Here is a 26,172-nt window from a genome sequence, read left to right as displayed (position 1 = left end):
ATCAGAGAATCTCAGCATAGAGACATGCAGAGAATCTCAGCATAGAGACATGCAGAGATCAAGTAACTAACAAAGTCATGATGAATTTAAAAATGCTATAAATGAGGTGCAAAATACAATGGAGGCAGTCACAGCTCGGATTGAAAAGGCAGAGAAGAGAATAGGTGACTTAGAATGTAAAAAAATTGGAAAAAGAGGAAGCTGAGAAAAACAGATAAAAAATTTCTGGATTATGAGGGGAGAATTAGAGAACTAACTGATGCAATTCAACAGAACAATGTCCATATCATAGGAATTCGAGAAGAAAAAGAAGAGAGAAAAAGGGGCTGAAGGTGTACTTGAACAAATCATAGCTCACAACTTCTCTTCTGGGAAAGAGAAACTGAAATCTGTGAGACACAGAGAACTCCCTTCAGATGTAACTTGAATCAGTCTGCTGCACAACATATGATAGTGAAACTGGCAAAATACAAAGATAAAGAGAATTCTGAAAGCAGCTAGGGATAAATGGGCCTTAACATACAAATGTAGAAGCATAGGATAATAGCAGACCTAGCTACTGAAACTTGGTAAGCCAGAAAAGAATGGCAGGAAAACTTCAATGTAATGAACAGAAAAAATATGCAGCCAAGAATCCTTTATCCAGCAAGCCTGTAATCAGAATAGAAGGAGAGATAAAGTTTTTCCCAAACAAACAAAAACTGAAGGAATTCTTGACCACTAAACCAGCCCTACAAGAGATTCTAAGGGGGATTTTGTGAGTATAATGTTGCAAGGACCACAAAGTACCAGAGACATCACTATAAGCATGAAACCTACACATAACACAATGACTCTAAACCCATATCTTTCAATAATAACACTGAATGTAAATGGACTAAATGTTACAATCAAAAGACATAGGCTATCCGAATGGATAAAAAAAAAGACAAATCGGGGCGCCTGGGTGGCGCAGTCGGTTAATCGTCCGACTTCAGCCAGGTCACGATCTCGCGGTCCGTGAGTTCGAGCCCCGCGTCAGGCTCTGGGCTGATGGCTCGGAGCCTGGAGCCTGTTTCTGATTCTGTGTCTCCCTCTCTCTCTGCCCCTCCCCCGTTCATGCTCTGTCTCTCTCTGTCCCAAAAATAAATAAAAAATGTTGAAAAAAAAATTAAAAAAAAAAAAAAGACAAATCTGTTTGTTGTCTATAAGAGAATCATTTCAGACCAGAGGACATTTTCAGATTGAAAATGAGAGGACGGAGAACTATCTATCATCCTACTGGAAGTCAAAAGAAAGCTGCAGAGCCCTACATATATCAGACAAACTACTTTTAAAGTAAAGTCTGTAAAATGAAATGAAGAAGGGCATTATATAATAATTATAGGGTCTACCCATCAGGAAGAGCTAACAATTATAAATGTCTATGCACCGAATTCAAAAGCACCCAAATATATAAAACAATTAATCACAAACATAAGCAAATTATTGATAAGAATGTGGTAGTTGCAAGGGAATTTAATACTCCACTTACCACAATGGACAGATCATCTAGACACAGAATCAGTAAAGAAAAAATGGGGTGAATGATACACTGAACCAGATGGACTTGACAGATATATTTAGAACTCTACATCCCAAAGCAACAGAATATACTTTCTTCTTGAGTGCACATGGAACATTCTCCAAGATAGATCACATACTGGGTCACAAACAGTCCCCAATAAACACAAAATAATTGACATCATACCATGCACACTTTCAGATCACTATGCTATGAAACTTGAAATCAACCACAGGAAAAAGTCTGGAAAACATCCAAAAGCATGGAGGTTAAAGAACATCCTACTAAAGAACAAATGCGTAAACCAGGCAATTAGAGAATAAATTAAAAGATATATGGAAATAAATTAAAATGAAAATTCAACAATCCAAACCCTTTGGGATGCAGCAAAGGCAGTCCAAAGAAGAAAATACATTTCAATCCAGACTTATCTCAAGAAAAAAGAAAAATCCCAAATAAATAATCTAACAGCACACCTAAAGGAACTAGAAGCAGAACAGCAAAGACAACCAAAACGCAGCAGAAGAGGAGAAATAATAAAAATCAGAGCAGAAATAAACATTATACAATCCAAAAAAAAAAAAACAGTAGAACAGATCAATGAAACCAAGAGTTGTTTTTTTTTTGAAAAATAAACAAAATTGATAAACATCTAGCCAGGTTTCTCAAAAAGAAAAGAGAGAGGACCCATGTAGATAAAATCACAAAAGAAAATGGATTTATTACAAACAATCCCTCAGAAATACAAGAAATTATCAGGGAATACTATGAAACATTATATGCCAACAAACTGGACAACCCAGAAGAAATGGACAAGTTCCTAAACACCCACACACTACCAAAACTCAAATGGGAAGAAATAGAAAATTTGAACAGACCCATAACTAGTGAAGAAATTGAATCAGTCATCACAAATCTCCCAACAAATAAGAATCCTGGATCAGTTGGCTTCCGTGGAGAATTCTACCAGACTTTTAAAGCAGAGTTAATATCTCTCCTTCCCAAACTGTTCCAAAAAATAGAAACTAAGGAAAATATCTGGACTCATTCTATGAAGCCAGCATTACTTTGATTCCCAAACCAGACAGAGACCCAGAACAAAAAAAATTAAAAAAAGAACAACAGGCCAATATCCCTGATGAATATGGATGCAAAAATTCTCAACAAGAATATAAAGAATTAAATTCAACAGAATATAAAAAGAATTATTCACCATGATCAAGTGGAATTCATTCCTGGGCTGCAGGGCTGGTTCAATATTCACAAATAAATCAATGTGATACATCACTTAAAAGAATGGATAAGAACCATATTATTCTGTCAATAGATGCAGAAAAAGCATTTGAAAAAATACAGCATACTTTCTTGATGAAAACGCTCAAGAAAGTTGGGATAGAAGGCATATACTTAAACATCATAAAAGCCATTCATGAAAATCCCACAGGTAATATCATCCACAACAGGGAAAAACTGAGAGATTTCCCCCTGAGATCAGGAACATGACACAGATGTCCATTCTCACCACTGGTGTTTACCATAGTATTTGGAAGTCCTAGCATCAGAAATCAGACAACAAAATGAAATAAAAGGCATCCAAATTGGCAAAGATGAAGTCAAACTCTCACTTTTCACAGACGTCATGATACTTTACATGCAAAACCCTACAGAATGTACCAAAAGTCTGCTAGAATTAATACATGAAATGAGCAATGTTTCAGGGTAGAAAATCGATATACAGAAATCTGTTGTAGTGTTATTCACCAATAATGAAGCAACAGAAGGAGAAATAAAGAAATGGATCCCATTTACAATTGCACCAAGAAACATAAAACACCTAGGAATCAACCTAACCAAAGATGTAAAAGATCTTTATGCTGAAAACTATAGAAATCTTATGAAGGAATTTGAAGAAGATGCCGAGAAATGGAAAAAAAAAAAACATTCCATGCTCATGGATTGGAAGAATAAATATTGTTAATATGTCAATACTTCCCACAGCAATCTACATATTCATGCAATCCCAATCAAAATTGCACCAGCATTCTTCTCATAGGCAAAACAAACAGCCCTAAAATTTGTATGGACCTACAAAAGACCCCGAATAGCCAAAGTAATATTGAAGAAGAAAAAAAACAAACCGGGAGAGAACACAATCCCAGACTTTTGCCTTTACTACAAAGGTGTAATCATCAAGAAAGTATGGTATTGGCACAAAAACAGACACAATGGAATAGAATAGAGAACCCAGAATTGGACCCACAAATGTATGGCAAACTAATCTTTGACAAAGCAGGAAAGAACATCCAATGGAAAAAAGACAGTCTCTTTAACAAATGGTGCTGGGAGAACTGGACAGCAACATGCAGAAGGATGAAACTAGACCACTTTCTTACAGCATACACAAAAATAAACTCCAAATGGATGAAGGACCTGAATGTGAGACAGGAAACCATAAAAACCCTAGAAGAGAAAGCAGGCAACAACCTCTTTGACCTTAGCTGCAGCAATTTCTTACTCAACATATCTCCAAAGGCAATGGAATTAAAAGCAAAAATGAACTATTGGGACCTCATAAGATAAAAAGCTTCTGCACTGCAAAGGAAACAATCAACAAAACTAAAAGGCAACTGACAGGATGGGTAAAGATATTTGCAAATGACGTAGGGGAATAAGGGCTAGCATCTAAAATCTATAAAGAACTCACCCAGAAAACAAATAATCCAGTGAAGAAATGGGCAGAACACATGAATAGATACTTTTCCAAAGAAGACATCCAGATGACCAACAGACACATGAAAAGATGCTCAACATCACTCCTCATCAGGGAAATACAAATCAAAACTACAGTGAGATACCATCTCATGCCAGAGTGGCTAAAATGAACAAATCAGGAGACTCTAGGTGCTGGCGAGGATGTGGAGAAACAGGAACCCTCTTGCACTTCTGGTGGGAATGCAAACTGGTGGAGTCGCTCTGGAAAACAGTGTGGAATTTCCTCAAAAAATTAAAAATAGAACTACCCTATGACTCAGCAATAGCACTGCTTGGAATCTACCCAAGGATACAGAAATTCTGATGCATAGGGGCACTTGTTCCACAATGTTTATAGCAGCACTCTCAATAATAGCCAAATTACGGAAAGAGCCTAAATGACCATCAACTGATGAATGGATAAAGAAGATGTGGTTTATATATACAGTGGAATACTAATTGGCAATGAGGAAGATGGAAATCTGGCCATTTGCAGCAACGTGGATGGAACTGTAGGGTATTATGCTAAGTGAAATAAGCCAGGCAGAAAAAGACAATACCGTATGTTTTCACTTGTATGTGATTCTGGAGAAACTTAACCAAAGACCATGGGGGAGAGGAAGGGGGGGAAAAAAACAAAAAGTTACGGAGAGGGAGAGAGGCAAACCATAAGAGACTCTTAAGGACTGAGAACAAACTAAGGGTAGATGGGGGGTCAGGGAGAGGGGAAAGTGGGTGATGGGTTGGAGGAGGGCACTATTTGCGATGAGCACTGGGTGTTGTATGGAAAATAATTTGTCAATAAATTATGTTAAAACAAAATGATGTGAGTGGTATTCCAGTTGTATCCAGGGGATAAGATAAACTTAGGGTCCTCCCACTCTGCCATCTTCTCCTACCTCCCCCACTTCTGATAGTTTTAAGAAACATGATCACTGGTTTTGCTCTCTTCCAGTGCAAATTATAGACATATGTAAATATTGTGTCAACATATTGATTTGGAAAATGCCATGTTATTTTACTGTGTTTCAGAGTAAAACATTACATAATGCTTTTTCTTTTAAATATCAGTAATACCTGTTTCATCCTAAAACAGCAGATAAAACAAAACTACTTGATTTTAATTTTCTCTCTTTTAGTTACTTTTCCTTAGGTAGTTCTTTTTAAGTCTTTTTTTAATTTTCTTTTTTCTCTTTTAAACCTTATATATTGGCTACCAGGGCTGCGATTTTTTTCATTCTATTTTTTTATTTTATATACATATATGTGTATACACACACATGTGCATATATATATATGTTTATATATTATATATATTTGTAATATATATTTACAATATATATATTTATATATATATTTATAATATATATTTATATATGTATATATATATATATATATATATAAGTTTCATAGGTAACATACAGTGCAATATTGGTTTCAGGAGTAAAATTAAGTGATTCATCACTTACATACAATACTCAGTGCTGGTCACAACAAGTGCCCTCCATAATACCCATCACTCATCTAGCCCATCTCCCACCCATTTCCTTCCATCAACCTTCTGTTTTATCTCTATTGTTAAGAGTCTCTTGTGGTTTGTTTCCCTCTCTCCCCTTCCCTATCTTCCCATATGTTCATATGTTCTGTTTCTTAAATTCCACATATGAGTGAAACCATATGGTATTTGTCTTTTTCTGACTGACTTATTTTGCTTAGCATAATACATTCTAGTTCCAACCACATTGTTGCAAAGGGCAAGATTTCATTCTTTTCAATAGCTCTGTAATATTCATTATATATATATGTCACATATTCTTTATCCATTTATTAGCTGGTGGACATTTGGTCTGTTTCCATAGTCTAGCAATTGTTGATAATGCTGCTATAAACATTGGGGTGTATGTATCCTTTAACAAATAGTAACTACAGTCCATATCATCAGGATAGGGCCAGAAATTGCATACAGGTTTTAGATATTCTCATAATGTTAGCTTCCTTTCCTAGGATTGCCTTTAGACTGTTTATTATGTTGCTGCCAATGTATAGGAAAAAGCCTACTTCTTTTGATATAATATCCTTTAATCAGTTGACAAAGAACAAATTAAAGAAAACAAACAACAAAATCTTACAACTACATAATCTTCTATTATTGACTTATGGAATCTACATACTAAGATAGCACTTGCTAAAATATTGTTTTACAGAAAAATTGTGATAGTCTATAAATTGTATAGTCTCCATAAAGCCCATGCCCAGTTTCCATTGTTATTAATAACTTATATTAGTATGGCAATTTTGTTACAATTTATTAACCAATAGTGGCACATTATTATTAACTTAAGTCCATTTTTTTACCCAGATTTCCTGTTTTTAACTAAGGTCTGTTTTCTCTTCCACAACCCATTTATTTTTCATGTCTTCTTAGGGTCCTCTCAACTGTGACAGTTTCTCAGATTTCCTTTTTTGGTGATATTAGTAGTTTGAAAATTATAGACCAGGTGCTTTTAAATATTCCTCTATTAGAATATGTATGATGTTTTTATCATGATTAGCTGGAGAGGTTATGGGTTTTGTGGGAGGAGAGGACAGAAGTGCCATTCTCATCACATCATACCAAGTGTACACACAGTCAAAATTACTAAGCACTTTTGATGTTAAACTTGCTTACCTGGCTCAGGTAGTATTTGTCAGGTTTCTTCCTTGTAAAATTACTACACCCCTGCAGTGGTTCTATACTGTATCACTTTTAAGAAAGAAGTCAATATGTACTGCCCACACTTAAAACACAGTATTCACCTCTACCTCCTTGAGGGCAGAGTACGTACATAAATAATATAGAATTTTTCTGCATAATACATTTGTCTTTTATTTATATATTTATGTATTTATGTATTTATTTATGGGCTTATGAATATTTTTTTTTTACTTTTGGTTTATAATCAAATATAATTTTATTTTTTTGCCAACATTGTTCTAGCTTTGGCCATTGGGAACTTTTATAGTTGGCGCCTATGTCCTTTGACATGACATAGCCCCATCATTATTTTTTGAGAACTTTCTTCTTTTATGGCACTAAAAATGTTCCAGGTACATTTTATAGAACATTATATTTCAATCTGAGTGTTTTTATTATTAAGGATCCAGTGTTCCCCACTCCTCTACCTTGATTTGTTTTTCATATTATTCAAATATAAGAATTTTACACTAATATACATATAGCATTGGAAGTAATTTTTACTTACAAACTCATAGGAAAGTCATCAACAAGATTGCTATTAAGGAGATGTTTTACAAAAATCAGAAAGAATACCTAGAAGTTTAAAAGATAAACTTTAAATTAAAATAGTAAGTGTCTGAACATTTAGGCAATGTGGCACAGGTTGATATACTTAATATGTTGTTCTTGAAGCCACATATTAAATAATACCATACATGTTGAGTCTTTCATTTCTATTTCCAGATGCAGAAATGAAATAGTTGCCTTTCTTTTTTTTAATTTTTTTTAATGTTTATTTATTTTTGAGACAGAGAGAGACAGAGCATGAACAGGGGAGGGTCAGAGAGAGAGGGAGACACAGAATCCGAAGCAGGCTCCAGGCTCCGAGCTGTCAGCACAGAGCCGGATGTGGGGCTTGAACTCATGGACCACGAGATCATGACCTGAGCCGAAGTCCTACGCTCAACCGACTGAGCCACCCAGATGCCCCGAAATAGTTGCCTTTCAAATGTCAGAAATAACAACTATAGACATGCTTAATTATGGTATTTAAAGGAACATGGAACTAACATATTGTTAGATCCTTACACTGAAAGGAGTCCCAATTTTTCCAAATATTAAATACATTTTAATTAATGTTAACTTAAATATATATACAATACCACACTGCTAGAAATGAAACATGAGGACCATGGAATGAGGCTGCAAGTAGCAAAGATTTAAATCAAGATTTAAAATCAGATATTCCATCTATAAAATGGTTTGGAATCATTGCATTAATTTTAAATTATTTTTTAAAATACTCTAAATTTAATAAAGCAATTGAAAAATTTGTATAATCTTATACCATACATTCTAAACCATGTGCCAAGGGATTTAACCATAAACTTTCTATAAACTACAAATTATAGTTTGTTCCTTATTTTTTCCTTTGAAGTAACAGTTTCTACTGAACAATGCAGTGTAAAAGAGTTTCCTAAGTGAAATAAATTAGATCAAGGAAGACAAATACCATGTGATTTCACTCATAAGTGGAATCTAAAAACAAGTTAAAAAACAAAAATAAGAATATTTGCCATATAAGAAGCATGATTATAACAGACTGTTAAAATATTTGTTTTGATTTTTAGAATGCTAGGGATGAAATAAAGGAAAGAAAGAACACTGAGCAACATAGTTATAATGAAGCAAAGATGTAGAGTTAGTAGACAACTAGAACAAAAAATGATAATGACAAGCATACTGGTATGTGCATACTTAAGAGTGTGCTATCATGATACAGTGCTGTTCCTAAATGAAGTACTAAATTACAACTCAATTACATAGGAATGGTTTTGGGCTTTAAAATGATCAAGCCAAGATATTAATATAACTATTTTTTTTCTTTCTCCAAATTTTTATTTAAATTCTAGTTAACTTATAGTGTAATATTAGATTCAGGTATACAACTTAGTGATTCATAACTTACATATAACTTTAATACTTTGCTTTTAATATCTGTTTTAGGAATAATTGTATGTTATTCATTTATGCTCCAATTTAATAATTTAGCTCATTCTCTTAATTTTCTGCAATATTTGTAGAAAGCAGGATGACTTAGATACCCTTACTTTGCCCAGAAAGTCACAGCCCATCTTGTAGTAGTGTGATAATTTTCCACATGGACTGCCATGTTTGTTTGTTTACCACAAGAGGGAATGTGAGGCTGTTGCCAATATCTCAGGAACCTTTCCTCCTGTGTCCCCAGTCTTGTTGAAGAGAAGCATTAGAGAATCAAGACATAAGTTCCTTCTCAAACTCTCCTTAAGACATAATACAGAATAGCTAATATGACATTAATAATCCATCATATTTTAATTAATAATTTCCTAACAACTTTTCTTTTGTTTAAAATATCCTTGGCACATCTATAAAACCACTCTATTTAATTTAAGAAAATATTAACTTTCTACTGTAACCAAAGAAAATTTAACAGAACATTTCTTTAGAACATGAAACATATCAGAAATAAAATAAAAAAGAAATTTATATATATAAAACATTCTTTGGTGACAATTTATATTTGACATTTTATCCAGCATGTTTCTATCAACTAATTTATTGTAAAAGTACTCTCATGTTGGAATATCAATTTAGGAATCTTTAAAAAATTTTATCAGGAGGTAACAGAGGATAATTTAAATTTCTCAGGGGCGCCTGGGTGGCGCAGTCGGTTAAGCAGCCAACTTCAGCCAGGTCACGATCTCGCGGTCCGTGAGTTCGAGCCCCGCGTTGGGCTCTGTGCTGACAGCTCGGAGCCTGGAGCCTGTTTCCGATTCTGTGTCTCCCTCTCTCTCTGCCCCTCCCCCGTTCATGCTCTGTCTCTCTCTGTCCCAAAAATAAATAAATTTCTCTACCACAGAGTCAAATGCATTTAATATTAATCTCAAATTTCAGCAGTTCTTAAAATTGTAATTCATGGTGAAAAGAGATCAAATGAAAATATACTGAATGGGGGAAGGGCCAACATGGTGGAGAAGTAAGAGGATCCAAAGTTCCCTCGTCTCACAAGCAAAGCAGAGTTGAAGCTAATGGACTTTGAAATCTGAGAGTATGGGAGGAAGAGATTGTATCTTCCAGGGACACACTGGGACAACGTGACAAGGCACAGAGCTACTTCAACAAACAAATCAACCCACACCAACTGGAGGGGTCAAAATATCACAACGAGTAGGGAGATGAAGTAACCAAAGTCACAACAACAGAGATCAAGTAACAATCTCCACAAAACACATCTTGCAAGGCCAAGCCCTGGACAGTGTATGACCCCTTTTTAATATAAAAATTCTCGCAGGTGCAGGATACATAACAAGCTTTTAAAACCCATTAGGGACAGAAAATGAGTCAAAATGATGAAACAGAAGAATTCTCCTCACAAGAAATTCCAAGAAAAAATGACAGCTAAAGAACTGATCAAAACAGATTTAAACAATAAAAATGAACAAGAATATAGAGTAATAGTCGTAAGATTAATCACTGCGCTTGAAAAAAGCATAGAACAGCAGAGAATCTATTGCTGCAAAGATCAAGGAACTAAAAAATGCTCATAATGAATTTAAAAAATGCTGTCAATGAGGTGCAAAATAAACTAAAGGTGGGACAGCCAGAATTGAAGAGGTAGAGGTGAGAATAGGTGAAATAGAAGATAAAATTATGAAAAAAAAGATGAAACTGAGAAAAAGACAGATTAAAAAAAATTCTGGATCACAAGCAGAGAATTAGAGAACTAAGTGACTCAATGAAACAGAACAATATATGTATCATAGGCGTTCCAGAAGAAGAAGAGAGAGACAAAGGGGCTAAAGGTGTGATTGAACATATGATAGCTGAGAACTTCCCTAACCTGGGAAAAGAAACAGACATTGAAATCCAGAAGGCACAGAGAACTCCCCTGAACTTGAATTGATCTTCTGCATGACAAAGCATAGCGAAACTGGCAAAATACAGAGATAAAGAGAGAATTCTGAAAGCAGCTGGGGATAAATCAGTCTTTACCTACAAGGGTAGACACATAAAGGTAGTAGAAGACCTATCTACTGAAACTTAGCTGGCCAGAAAGGAATGGCAGGAAATTTTCAATGTGTAGATTAGGAAAATTCTGCAGCCAAGAATCCTTTATTCAAAAAGCCTGTCATCCAGAATACAAGGAGAGCAAAAGGTTTCCCCGCCAAAACAAACAAACAAACAAACAAACAAAAAAACCTGAAGGAATTCATCACCACTAAACCAGCCCTATAGGAGATCCTAAGGGGGACTCTGTGAGTGAATGTTGCAAAGACCACAACACACCAGAAATATCACTGCAAGCATGAAACCTACAGAATACACAATGACTCTAAACCCATATCATTCAATAATAACACTGAATGTAAATGGAATAAGTACTCCGATCAAAAGACATAAGGTATCAGAATGGATTAAAAAAACATGACTCATGTATTTTCTGTCTACAAGAGACACATTTTAGACCTGAAGACACCTTCAGATTGAAAGTAAGGGGATCGAGAACCATCTATCATGCTACTGGAAGTCAAAATAAAGCTGGAGTAGCATACTTATATCAGACAAACTAGTTTTAAAGTAAAGGCTGTAACAAGGGATGAAGAAGGGCATTATATCACAATTAGAGGGTCTATCTATCAAGAAGACTGAACAATTATAAATGTTTATTCACCGATTTCTGAAGCACCCAAATGTCTAAAACAATTAATCGCAAACATAAGCAATCTTATTGGTAAGAATGTAGTAATTGCAGGGGACTTTAATACTCCACTTACAACAATGGACACACCATCTAGACAGAAAAACAATAAATAAACAATGACCCTTAATGATACACTGGACCATATTGACTTGAGAGATATATTTAGAACTCTGCATCCCAAAGCAACAGAATATACATTCTTCTTGAGTGCACATACAGCATTCTCCAAGATAGATCACATACTGGGTTACAAAACAGCCCTCAAAAAATATAAAAGAATTGAGATCATACCATGCACACTTTCAATCACAATGCTATGAAACTTGGAATCAACCACAAAAAAAGTTTGAAAAACATCCAAATGCATGGAGGATAAAGAATATCCAACTAAAGAATGAATGGGTCGACCAGGCAATTAAAGAAGAAGAATATATATAATATATATATATATTATATATATATATATATATATATATATGAACATGAAAACACGACAGTCCAAACCCTTTTGGATGAAGCAAATGTAGTCCTATGAGGAAAATACACAGCAATCCAGACCTATCTCAAAAAACAAGAAAACATCCAAATATAAAATCTAATAGCACACCTAAGGAACTAGAAGCAGAACAACAAATAAACCCCAAATCCAGAAGAAAAGAAATAATAAATATCAGAGCAGAAATAAACTATATAGAATCCAAACAAAAAAAAAGGAAAGGAAAGGAAAGGAAAGGAAAGGAAACAAACAGTAGAACAGATCAATGAAACTAAGAGTTGTTTTTTTGAAAAAATAAACAAAATTGATAAACCCCTAGCTAGACTTCTCAAAAAGAAAAGAGGACCCAAATAGATAAAACCACAAAAAAATGGAATTATCACAACCAATCCCACAGAAATACAATTAATTATCAGAAAATACTATGAAAAATTATATGCCAACAAACAGGACAACCTGGAAGAAATGGACAAATTCCTAGACACCCATAAATTATCAAAACTCAAACAGAAAAAAATACAAATTTTGAACAGACCCATAACCAGAGAGGAAATGGAATCAGTTCCCGAAGAGCCAAAGTAATATTGAAGAAGAAAACCAAAGTGGAAGGCATCACAATCCCAGACTTTAGCCTCTACTACAAAGCTGTAATCATCAAGAGAGTGTGGTATTGGCACAAAAACAGACATATAGACCAATGAAATAGAATTGAGAACCCAGAATTGGACCCACAAATGTATGGCCATGTAATCTATGACAAAGCAGAAAAGAATATCCAATGGAAAAAAAAAACAGTCTCTTTAGCAAATGGTGCAGGTAGAACTGGACAGCAACAGGCAGAAGGATGAAACTAGACCACTTTCTTACACCATACCCAAAAATAAACTCAAAATGGATGAGAGACCTAAATGTGAGACAAGAAACCATCAAAACCCTAGAGGGAAAGCAGGCAACAACCTCTTTGACCTTAGCTGGAGCAATATCTTACTCATCACATATCCAAAAGCAAGGGAATTAAAAGCAAAAATGAATTATTGGGACCTTATGAAGATAAAAAGCTTCTGCACTGCAAAGGAAACAATCAACAAAACTAAAAGGCAACCAACAGAATGGGAAAAGATATTTGCAAATGAAATATGGGAATAAGGGCTACCATCTAAAATCTATAAAGAATTTACCAACCTCAACACCCAGAATACAAATAATCCATTGAAGAAATGGGCAGAAGACATGAATAGACACTTTTCCAAAGAAGACATCCAGATGGCCAACAGACACATGAAAAGATGCTCAACATCACTCCTCATCAGGTAAATACATATCAAAGCCATACTCAGATACCACGTCACACCAGTCAGAATGGCTAAAATGTACAAATCAAGAAACTACAGATGCTGGCAAGGATATGGAGAAACAGGAGCCTTCTTGCCCTGTTGGTGGGAATGCAAACTGGTGCAGCCACTCTGGAAAACAGTGTGGAGGTTCCTCAAAAAATTAAAAATAGTGCTACCTTATGACACAGCAATAGCGCTATTAGGAATTTACCCAAAGGATATAGGAGTGCTGATGCATAGGAGCACATGTACCCCAACGTTTATAGCAGTGCTTTCAACAATAGCCACATTATGAAAAGAGCCTAAATGTCCATCAACTGATGAATAAAGAAGATGTGCCTTATATACTCAATGGAATACTACTTGGCAATTAGAAAGAATGAAATCATGCCATTTGCAGCAATGTGGATGGAACTCAAAGGTATTATGCTGAGTGAAAGACAGATATCATGTTTTCACTCATATGTGGATTGAGAAACTGAACAGAAGACCATGGGGGAAGGAAAGGGGAAATAATAGAAACAGAGACGGAGGGTGGCAAACCACAAGAGACTATTAAATACAGAGAACAAACTAAGGGTTGATGGGGTGTGGGGGAGAGGGAAATGGGTGATGTGTATTGAGCAGGGCACTCGTTGGAATGAGCACTGGGTGTGGTAGGTAAGCCAACTTGATAATAAATCATATTCATAAAAATGTGCTGAATCTAAAAGCATATATTACATATTATTTTAAAGTCCAATTAGTTGTACTAAATACAACCTGCTATCCCAGCAGTTATATAGCATTTTCTTGCATAATCACAAATTATTTAGGAAATTAATATATACACACTTTACTTCTTATAGTGTCTGTATCACAACCTAAAATTATTCTTAAAGTCATTTCACAAAATCTTTTGTATGTTTATATTTCACTAAGAAGATTGATTTTCTATAAAGGCATTATTTTTCACAGTTGTCATTTGTCATAATGTTATATTGTTTTTTCTACTGATATTACATAAGGAAGGAAGGAATTGTCAGGCAGTTTTATGGAAAACATATCTAGAAGCAAATTTGCTGGTCCTTATCCTCTATAGTTATGTAGAGACATAGTACATCAAATAAACAAAGATTATTTCCGAACAATAAGCATAGCTTCATGTTGAAATGTTACATAATTTAAAATATATAAAAATACTTATTTTCTTATGGTTCTTTTTCACTTTAATTACATTGCCAAGATTATCAGTTGTGTCTACAATATATGGGGAAATAAAATCTGATAGTGTAAAAGAATAAAAAGTAAAAATCTACTAGGTTAAGTTATATTGGACAAGATTAGCATACAGAACATAGTTTTCTCTTTTTCAAACAGTTAGTGGACACAAAAATGAAGACATAATCAAATATTTTATGAACTATACTGAAGCTATACTTTATTATCACTTCTTATTTCATTTTAATATCCTCAAATAGCTGAAGTGTTCCATTTCGAACTCTACGATCTCACTGATATAAGGACCATTTCATTACTTGCTTTATGTCAAATATTTTCATGATTATAAACTATCTATGAAACAAATACAACTTCAAATAAATTTCAAATGCCAAAGGAAGCTGTTCTGTACTCTCATATAAAGATAATGTATTTATTTAGTGTAAATACAGCAACTATGTACTATAGAACAGATAAGAATGTGCTGAGCTTTTATTTGGTCAAAATTGGCCTACCTCACAAAGTCAGAGTTTCTAGTCATGTAACTCATTATACTTGTGTAGAGAATCACAAGTATGTGAACCTCCAAGCCACAGAAGATATTTACAAAAAGTTAGTAATTATAATAAATACCTCTTAGCCCTAAAACAGAAATCTTAACAGAATTGGAATGGAATCAGAAAAGTAAACTCACAACCCTAAAACATATTTCCCTTTAATTATCAAAACTTATGAATTATTACTCTTTTCCTTTATAGACTTAGGGGAGGGGGGTTCTTGTAAACGTTGATTGGCTGCATACAAATTCAGAGATAATTATAGCACTTTTATTTAAACACTAAATAAGAGTTGAAGAGTTAACCTATTCTGTGGCTTTCAATTATGCAATTGAAAATTCCTACCTCACTGTAGAATCTTCTGTATTATCAGCAGCAATCATCTCCAAATCTTTAAGTGTTTCTCAGGCTTCTTTAAACAAATTCCCTTCTGGAAGTGCCATAGGAGTAGCTTCATTTGCTCGAAAATGTTCTATCAGGTTTTGTGAGTGCCAATTCTGAAAGCTCTTTGATGGTCAGGGGCTAGTCCTGGCGCTGATGTTAGTATGTTAGGATAGAAAGGATTGTTCCTTTTTTCCAGTCTATTTCTGTCCTGAGAGTGGTTGTTCAATGTGCCCTGAACCGGGGTCCCTCTAAGCTCATATCCTTCCTGCTGAAGGCAGTTTCCAGTGTTGGAGGATCCTTGAGAAGGATGACTAAACCACCTCCAGTGTAGCCTTAGGATCTGTTTCACATCAAATTCTTTTTTGCCAAACACTGACATTGTTACTGGAGGAAAGACAAAAGCCTTCTCTCACAGAAAGGAAATGGAGCCTTTGTTATCTCCTGTTTCCCTGCCTCTTCTGTAGAACTAACAAAAGCACAAGTGCTGAGAGCAATCTTTCTTGCTTCCCTCCCTTCCCCCACTGCCTGTGGTGGTGTCCTGTGAATACTTCTAGCTTTCTAACTGAAGCAGAAAACTTCAGCTAACAGTAGGTGGGAAGTCACACTGACAGGATGATGAGATCAGATCTTAAAGTAGTAAAACAGCTTAGCACAGGAAAACAGCTACCCCAACACACTGCAGCTGCTGGATTTGCATGCTAACAGCCCTCCCACCTCGATTTGCAAATCTAACCCAGCTTCTTCTTCCTTACCTGAATTATATTAGCTGTGGCTTAAACCTAGGCAAGTGAGCAAAAGCAGTATTTAAACTCACTTCCTTATAGATTCCCTCTACTCACCCCTGCCAGATTCATTCCCCATTAGTGCACTTCTGAAAGCACACTATTTTATCCTACAAGAATTTGTACCAAGGGATTTATTATGATCTTTTTTTTAGGTACTCATGGAAATTTTAATGGTACCTCATTAAGGAAGAACATCTTGTCATCAGTCCTCTCACGCAGGTTTGTAGTTACTTTTACATAATATCTAAAAATATGAATGTTTTTACATTAATATTTACTTAAAAACCTGAATAGTTTCAGAAACATGAGACAGTGTTGGTTACCCATGACTAAAAGCACACACGCCCCACTACAGAATGTGTTTTTAAATTTAAATTTTAGCTAGGTAACATACAGTGCAATATTGTTTTCAGAAGTAGAATTCACGATTTATCACTTACATACAACATCAAGTGCTCATCACAAGTGCCCACCTTAATACCCATCACCCATCTAGCCCATCTCCCACTCATCTCCCTCCATCAACCCTCAGTTTGTTCTCTATCATTAAGAGTCTTATGGTTTGTTCCTCTCTCTTCACTAGAGGATGTATTAACAGTAATTTAAGTCCACACCTTAAGGAAGAGAGCAGTGGTTTTCTAAGCTAGTTAAGTTAGAAGAGGTGCCTCTCTCAGTGACCAAAAATTGAAAATGAATAGTCCATTCTGACCCCATGCCTGTATAAACACCTCCTTATCATGCTCTTTACTTTCACAGGGAGTATTCAAGGTCTTTTTGTTGTTGTTGTTGTTTAAAAAGTCTTTTTGAGAGGATAAAAAAGGGCATGTTTTGAATCAACTCTGAATTGCCATATAATTCAGTAATAACCGTGTACAAAGTACTTTAAATCAGAATCACTACATGGTACAAAGGCAAGTGTTTCTATAACAGTCATGTATCAGAAATGCTTTCACCAATACCATTTTGAAATTTAGTTTGAATTTTATCCAGCTTCCATGTAATGTACAAGTGATAAGGGGAAATTATACCAGTTTATTCTTAGAAAGAATATCCCAATTGTAAGGTTTAGGTTTTAGTTCTGGCTTTATGGTAATGAGCTGTATAACCTTGAAAAGTAACTTCTTCTAATCACAGTTTCTTCATACATAATATGGAAAAGTGGACATTTTTAAGTTTCTACTTGCAGTGGATTTTAAAATCTTGTAAACAATGAATATCTTTTCCAAAGTTTTGGTATGTATTTTGTCTACAGTTTTCTATAAATCTAATTTTTCCTCTCTGTTTTTGTATGTGTAATGGTAAATTTGTGTCAACTTGGCTGAGCAACAGGGTGTCCATGTATTTGGTTAAGCATAATTTTGGCTGTTTCTGGATAAGTTTAACATTTAAGTTGACATACTTAGTAAATTGTCCTCTTTAATGTGGGTGGGCTTCATCCAATCAGTTTAAGGTCAAAAACAGAATGTCACACTTCCCTGAGTAAGAAGGAATTTTCTTGCCTGTCTTCAAGCTGGGACATCATTTTTTTTCCCCCTGACTTCAGATTCAGACTGAACTATTGGCTATTCTGGGTCTCAAGCCTGCCAGCCATTAGATAGAAACTATACCATTGGATCTTCTGGGTCTCCAACTTGCTGATCCATATCTTGGAACATGTCTGCCTCCATAATCATATGATCCAATTCCTTATAATAAACCAATGTCTCTCTGTAGATAGATGACAGATACAGAGAAAACACACACATACACACACACACACACACACACACACACACATCTTATTGGCTCAGTTTCTTTGGAGAATACTGACTGATATAATAGGTTTGTTCCAGCACTAAGAAATAAATATACATTAATAGATAGTTGACTTTTATGCAACTTACAAACAGATTACTCTTCATTTCCAACTTCTCAATCTATTTTCCAACAGGCATTTTAAGTCTCAATGTTAGCTTTTATCATCTCTCTTTCATGAATGTGTTGTCTCTTGCTGGTACTTAGCATATAAATACTTGAAGAGAATCTCAGAAAATTTTCCTGAGAAGCCCCAGGCAAAATCAATGAGTTCTGGAAACTAATTATGCATTACCTTTATGTTATCTGGATAAGTAAACATTCCAAGTAAACTTATTGGAATCAAGATCTCTGTTATAAGCAAAGCATAATCAACAAACATAGGATATTCTTCTGAAGTGCCAGGTTCTGGTTAACAGGGGACACTGCACTGGAGGGAATTACAGAACCTCTTCTTCAGAAAGTCACTGCTTTCAAGAGCAGAAGACACAGCTGACTTTCTTAACACAGAGAAACAGACACAGAGAGACATACAAAATGAGGAGACAGAGAAATTTATCCCAAATGAAAGAACATGAAAAGACCACAGCCAGAAATCTAAGCAAAACAGATATAAATAACATGCCTGGTTGAAAATTTAAATCAATAGTCATAAGGATATTCATTGAACTTGAGAAAAGAGTGGAGGACATGAGTGAGACTCAACACAAAGGTAAGGAATAACATAGCAAAGATAAGGAGTTTAATAAATGAAAATGAGAAGCATGCTTGGTGGAATGAACAGCAGGATGGAAAGAAGAAGGAAAATAATGAATTAGTGACATAGAATACAGAATAATGGAAAGTAATCAAGCTGAACAAAAGAGACAAAAATGAATTGTGCAAAATGAGAATAGGCATGGGGAACACAATGACTCCATCAAACATAATAACATTCATATTATAGTAGTCCCAGAAGAAGAAAGAGAAAAGAGGCATTTGAAGAAAAACATAGAATTGTGAAGACTGATCAAACTGTATATACAAATGTAAAAACTTACTTGAAACTTTCCACAAGTAATTACAAATCCAATTAATATGAAGGCTGAACCAACAGTAATATATGGAAGTTAATAATAATTTAAGAGCTCGACTTAAGAGTTTTATTTCTTTCAAATCTGATTAGTGCCTGCTTGGTCATGCAGAAATGATGAGCTCCATAAGAGGCTTATAGCTAGCGTATAGTTGAGATGTTTTAAGTCAAAGTCCATTTGAAAAGAAAAGCCCAGGCTTGTCACAAAATGTGTCTTTGGCGACATTTCTGGAATAAATAAAAATATAAAATGTAAGTAGCAAAGTAATCTATAGAGAAATCCTTGAACTGATCATATTCTCATTTCCTTTCCCTACTTATAGTGTGAGCAAAGTCATAAAAACTATCCTACTCCTCAAGTATTCTTTTTGTACAAGAAAGTAAAAAAACAATATGCCCTTCCCCTAGTTTTTTTAGATATCATGAAGAGAAGAAAAGCAATTTAATCTATAAGGTATTTGTAGCCATCTAGAAATAAACAACATAAAAAATGCAAATTCTCATTACAAAACCATTATTTCAGAGGATTTTATTGTTGGAAAAATTTATTTGGGCATATCCCTAAGTTTCTTGAAATACTGTGAAAAATCAAGAAAATTCATAGCTTCAACATTGAAGTAGTTTGCTAGCTAATGGTATGGACAGAATATAATGGAATGATTAGAAGAGTGGTTAAGAGTTGTAAGAATTGGGGCGCCTGGGTGGCGCAGTCGGTTAAGCGTCTGACTTCAGCCAGGTCACGATCTCACGGTCCGTGAGTTCGAGCCCCGCATCAGGCTCTGGGCTGATGGCTCGGAGCCTGGAGCCTGTTTCCGATTCTGTGTCTCCCTCTCTCTCTGCCCCTCCCCCGCTCATGCTCTGTCTCTCTCTGTCCCAAAAATAAATAAAAAAAAATAATAATAATAATAAATAAGAGTTGTAAGAATTAAAAGGAGTTACATTTGTCTCACAAAAAGGTAAAAAATATTCTTCTTAGAGTTAACAGTTTACCTAGATTATGACATTTATTGCTTCTAGGTAAGCTCATAAGCATGGCTGTCAGTTTATAATGATCAAAGCAAAATAACAAGAGATGTGGAAAAGTGCACTTTTTGTGCTGTTCAAGGAGAAAAAAAATGCTAACCTCATTCAGTACAAAATATAAGAAAACTACCTTTTTATCCTTTATTTTAAAACTGCAATAAGTTTACATTAGATTAAAAAAACTGTTTTTGCAAAACATCTTTCTGAATTCTGTTTTAATATGTAAACTTCATTCCTATAAAACTTCGACAGATCTGCACACACACACACACAGTTTCCTGTACAGAAAATTGGTACTCTTTGTAAATACTTTGCCAAAGTATATTACGTTTATCCAAAAACATATGAAAAGGAGACACGATATCTAAACAGAAAATACAAAATATAAGAGAAAAACAGAAATCCAATAAAAGTATAAAGAAAAGTTTAGAATCATGAGTGGTCATAAAAAGTCAAACAAAAAAATGAAATATTTTACATCCATGAAAATTACACAAATTAAAAACTCTTAAAAATATGAAGAATCAGCTAGGGTATGAGATTATGTAACAAAAGTACATTTAAATAATTAGTACTCTCATTTTGCCAACATCTAATAAAGCTGAAGATACATGTGCCCAAAAACCCAGGGATTCTACTCCAAATTTGGGCGAAGAGAAACTCTCACAAATATGCATGAGACGTGTACAAAAATGTTCATTGAAAAATTGTTTGTAACAGAATGAAAATGAAACAAATAACAAATGACTATATGGTAACAGAAAATCTGTTTTCATATTCCAGTATAATAATGATTTCATTTAGATATACAGTAAAAGGAAAATAAACGAGGGGTGTCTGGGTGGCTTAGTTGGTTAAGCGCCAGACACTGGCTCAAGTGATGATAATGCATTTTGTGGGTTCAAGATGTGCTGACAGCTCAGAGCCTGGAGCTTGTTTCAGATTCTATGTCTCCCACTTTTTCGCATGCCTCCCCACTCACACTGTGTCTCACTCTGTCTCTCAAAAATAAATAAATTTTAAAAAATTAAAAAAGGAAAATAAACAAGAGATAAATAGGTCATTATGGATAAATTTAAAAACTATAATGTCAAGTAGAACAACTTACTTATTCACAATAAAGTGTGTATAAAAATAATACCCTGGGAAGAATTTTCCTTTTTGGCAACACTCTCTAGGGTACAAAAGGTTATTTGAGGGTACGGGAGAGAGAAAAAGACTGCACAGTGAGATATGAAGACAAAATGTTAAGACTTACTGCATAGCTACATTAAGTGGGACCAATTATACAAACAGGAACACATAGACACAGGTTTAATGACATTCTTATCAACTCCAGTAAAGTTTTTTCTAGACATAGATATGCTTCTTCTAAAATTTATAAGGAATGGCACAGTCCCTATAATAGCTATTATGGACTGAATGTTTATGTGCCCCAAAATTCATATGTTGAAGCCCCAACCTTAATATGATGATAGTAGGAGGTCAGAACTTTGGGAGTTAATTAGGTTTAGATGAGTTCTTGAGGACGGATATTGTATGATTGAACAATTGTCCTTATGAAAAGGAAGAGGCCAAAGTGCACTTTTTCTCCACTATGTGAAGACACAGTGAGAAAGAAGATGTTTGTGGACAGATGGATGTCACCAGAAGTCAACCACACCGGCAACTTGGTTGTGGACTTCCCAGCTTCCTGAACTGTGAGAAATAAATGTCCATTATTTAAGTTATCTAGTTGCAGTATTTTTGTTGTAGCACCACATGCATACTAACACAATAGCTAAAATGCTCTTGAAAAAGAATCACACTAGCAATACCCAAGAGTAAAGCCTTCTGTGATCCAGATTGTGTTGTATTGGCAGAAAAAGTCACACACAGACCAGTGGAACAAACTAGAGAATACAGAAGTAGATAGACAAAAACATGCCCAACTGAGTTTTGACAAAGTTCTAAAAGCAATTAAATAAGGAAAGGATAATTCTTACAACAAATAGTGCCGAAGAAACTGTACACCTATCATAGTTAAAAAAAAAAATCCTTGACCTAAATCTCACATTGCATACACAAAGTAACTCAAAATGAATAATGCCCTTAAATATAAAATATGGAACCCTAAAAACTTTAGGAAAAAGTGGGATAAAGTCTCTGGAAACTAGTGCTCAACAAAGAGTTGTAGACTTGACACCAAAAGTATGATCTATAAAAGACAAATTTGATAAAGTGGACTTGTTCAGAGTTACAAGTTTTGCTCTGTGAAAGTACTCCATAAAAGAATGAAAAGATAAGTTACAGAGAAAATATTTGAAACCACATATCCCACAAAGAATTAGAACCTATAATCTATAAAGAACTCAACAATATAAAAAATCCAATTAAAAAATGGATGAAAGACATGAACACACATTTCTCCAAAATGGACATAGATAGGTCAAATAAATACATGAAAAAGATGTTCAAAATCATTAGCCAGTGGGAAAATTCAAATTTAAAACACAACGAAATATGAGGACATATCTATCAAAATGACTAAAGTAAGGAAGAGTGAAAACACCAAGTGTTTGTGAGGATATGGAGAAAGCAGATCACTCATATATTGCTGGTGGGAATGTAAGATAGTGCAGTAGAGCCATTCTGAAGAAGTTTGACAGTTTCTTCAAAAACTAAATATGTTACCACCATATTGCTTAAAAATTGCACTACTGGGAGTTTTTTTCAGATAAAATAAAACTTATTTTCACACACAACACTGTACACAAATATTAAGTGCAACTTCTGTAATATTAAAAAAAGTGGAAATGACCCAGACATGTTTCAAAAGGTGAATTGTTAAACAGACTGTGGTGTATCCATACCACTGAATGCAACTCTGCAATAAAGGTAATTAATTATCTATACACAGAACAACTTTGGGGAACCTCGAGGAAATTGTGGTGAGGGAAAAAGGCCAAAACGTTACATACTGTATGATTTTATTTGTATAACGTTACTGCGAAGACAAAATTATAGATATGGAAAACAGATTAATGGATACTAGAGATTAAGGACAAAAAATGAGGTGGAGTTGGCTTTTAAAAAGCATCACAAGACTTCCATGTAATTAAAGAACTCCTTTTTTTATTGTGTCTACATTAATGAAAACTGAACACTATATTATAGTTTTTCATGATGGTGCCATTGACAAAATTGGGAAAAAGGTATAGAGATAGAGAAGATCTGCATTATTTATGACAACAGCATATAAATCTAAAAAATAGTTTAATTTATAAAATTAAGAGGATAATATCACCATAATATAGAACAATTTATATAGTATATTGTGTTGTGGGATTTATATATACAATGTATGTAGCTATAAGACATGACAACCACATCAAAGGATGTGATTTTGGTATTGATACACATAATTTCAAGATTCTTACATTTTACTTGAAGTGGCAATATTAACACCAACCAGTGGTATAAGACGAAAGGAAGTATAACATACTCCCTGAAGAAACCACTAAAAATAATGGAAAAAATAAGTAATTATATAGAAAAAAAATAAAAATCTCCCAAATGAATTAAAGTGATTTTTTTTCTTAAATGCTGTATATATAGAGAGAGTGATCAGGGGACAGGCAGACAGAGGTGGGGGGGCAGAGGATATAAAATGGGCTCTGAACTGACAACAGAAAGCCCAATGTGGTACTTGAATCCATGAACGGTGAGGTCATGAACTGAGCCGAAGTCACATGCTCAACCAACTGAGCCACCCAGGTGCCCCAAAGTAAATTTCTTTAAAAAAATAAAATCAAATTAAACCCCCAAAAGGGTGGAGTAACAGAAAGAAAAAAATAGATGGGAACAAAATTATAAAATCGCTGGTCTAAATTCATTCATATTAAGAATTACTTTAGAGTAAATATGATAAACATTCCAATTAAAAATAACACTATGGGGCGCCTGGGTGGCGCAGTCGGTTAAGCGTCCGACTTCAGCCAGGTCACGATCTCGCGGTCCGTGAGTTCGAGCCCCGCGTCAGGCTCTGGGCTGATGGCTTGGAGCCTGGAGCCTGTTTCCGATTCTGTGTCTCCCTCTCTCTCTGCCCCTCCCCCGTTCATGCTCTGTCTCTCTCTGTCCCAAAAATAAATAAAAAAACGTTGAAAAAAAATAACACTATGGAGTTGATGATATTATTATTTCTTTTTTACAGATGAAGAAATTAAAGCACAGGAAGAATAATCACTCCTAAGTTCACACAAGAAGTATATGGAGGAGCTAGGATTTAAACCTAGACAGAACCCATGTTTAAATGTCAAAATTGTATCATTTAATATTTAAGTTGTTTCTGGCCACCATAAATAAATTTCCAAAGGAAAAAAATGAATATATATGTGGTGTGCATGTGTGTGTCTGTGTGTGTGTATTTAGTTGTGAGATAAAAATTTGGAATTCAAGGCTCGTCCACCTAGTGGCACAAAAAATCTTAGTGATGCAATACACACATGAAACAATTAGAGTAAAACAAGAGATAGAATATAAATATGTATTGAGTACTATAGTAGAGACTAGAAATAGAAAGGGAGGTGGACTTCCCTTAAAATAGACAAGTCACAGGGAGGGACCAACATGGCAGAGAAGTAGGGGATTCCTAAGTTCGCTCATCTCTCAAAGAAAGAAGTGTTGAGGCCAAAGGACTTTGAACTCCAAGAGCCCAGGCAGCAAAGTGACAGAGATGTTTCCAGGGACCAAATGGGAAAACGTGACAGGCCATAGGTAAGTGATTATGAACTGGGAGAGATAAAGCAAGCAGAGGGGAGTGACTCCCTTCTGCAGAGACAAGGGGAAGAGAAAGAGGGGCTGGGGAAGTTTAGGAATTTATATGGACAAGAGAAAAACCACAGACCAGGTTGGAGAAAGATCCAATCTTTAACTGCAGGGTTTTCCCTGAACTGGGGCCGGCTGTCCTGTTCATGAACTTGGGGAGAAGGGCAGCCAGCCCAGGCTCAGTAACTAGTTCAGAGGCAAAGTCCACAGTGGGAGAAAGTGATCCCCTCCCCAGACTGCTGTGGGAAGGAGGAATATATCTGCTCAAAGGAGCGGCACTTCCTCAAAACTGGATTGGAAAAAGTGGGAACCTTACAGACATCAGAGTTTAAGTCCCAGCCAAGTGCCAGGGAGGTGTGGGAGTCAGTGGAGTGGGACAAACTGCCTGGTTTCTGCCTGAGGTACAGTGAGGATGGCTTGGACAGAGTGGTTTGGGATTCCTGGTCCGTGGAGGAGAGACTGGGGTGTCACCATTTTTTTTTCTCCCCTTCACCAGCAAGGTGTGGCTTCAGGGAACAGACAGCAGGCCCACAGTGGAGGCAGGACATGCCTACACCAAACCATGCCACTCCTTGCCTGGTAACTGCATATCTACAAGAGTGGGATTGACAGGGACAATCCAGACAGCCCCTCCTCCAGACCAGCACTGTTGCACTGCCTGATTTATCTCAGAAAGTTCTTATTATATAGATATATTCTTCCTTCCTTTTCTCCTTCTTATCTCCCTCTTCTCTACTCTGGTTACTCTGGTTGTTGGTTTGTTTAAGCAGACATATTTACTGTACTCTCTTCATACATGTTTCACACCTCCTTCATTAAGCTGTATAGTTTCTCTGTCCGGTAAATTTTTATTTTTTTTTCTTTTTCCTCACCCCTGTCATTTTTCTCTTTGTATGGGATAAGGCCTCTTCCATCAGCACCGCCAACACCCTGTAGTTTACTTATAACTGGTGTTTCTATTTTTGTT

The 26,172-nt window shown here is 35.3% G+C and overlaps 1 protein-coding gene across 1 annotated transcript in view; it reads right to left on the bottom strand.

The window, feature by feature from the left end:
• KLHL4 (kelch like family member 4) overlaps nucleotides 1-16,104 on the bottom strand; it is a 165,840-nt gene extending 149,736 nt beyond the window's left edge. The window contains 2 exon segments of the mRNA XM_058712717.1: nucleotides 15,687-15,843; nucleotides 15,846-16,104. Of these exon segments, the coding sequence (XP_058568700.1) occupies nucleotides 15,687-15,843; nucleotides 15,846-16,104 (416 nt within the window).
• Nucleotides 16,105-26,172: the final 10,068 nt, after the last annotated feature.

This window comes from Neofelis nebulosa, chromosome X, assembly GCF_028018385.1.
Source record: "Neofelis nebulosa isolate mNeoNeb1 chromosome X, mNeoNeb1.pri, whole genome shotgun sequence".
Lineage (NCBI taxonomy): Eukaryota > Metazoa > Chordata > Mammalia > Carnivora > Felidae > Neofelis > Neofelis nebulosa.
This window is presented reverse-complemented; position numbering and strand designations above follow the sequence as displayed.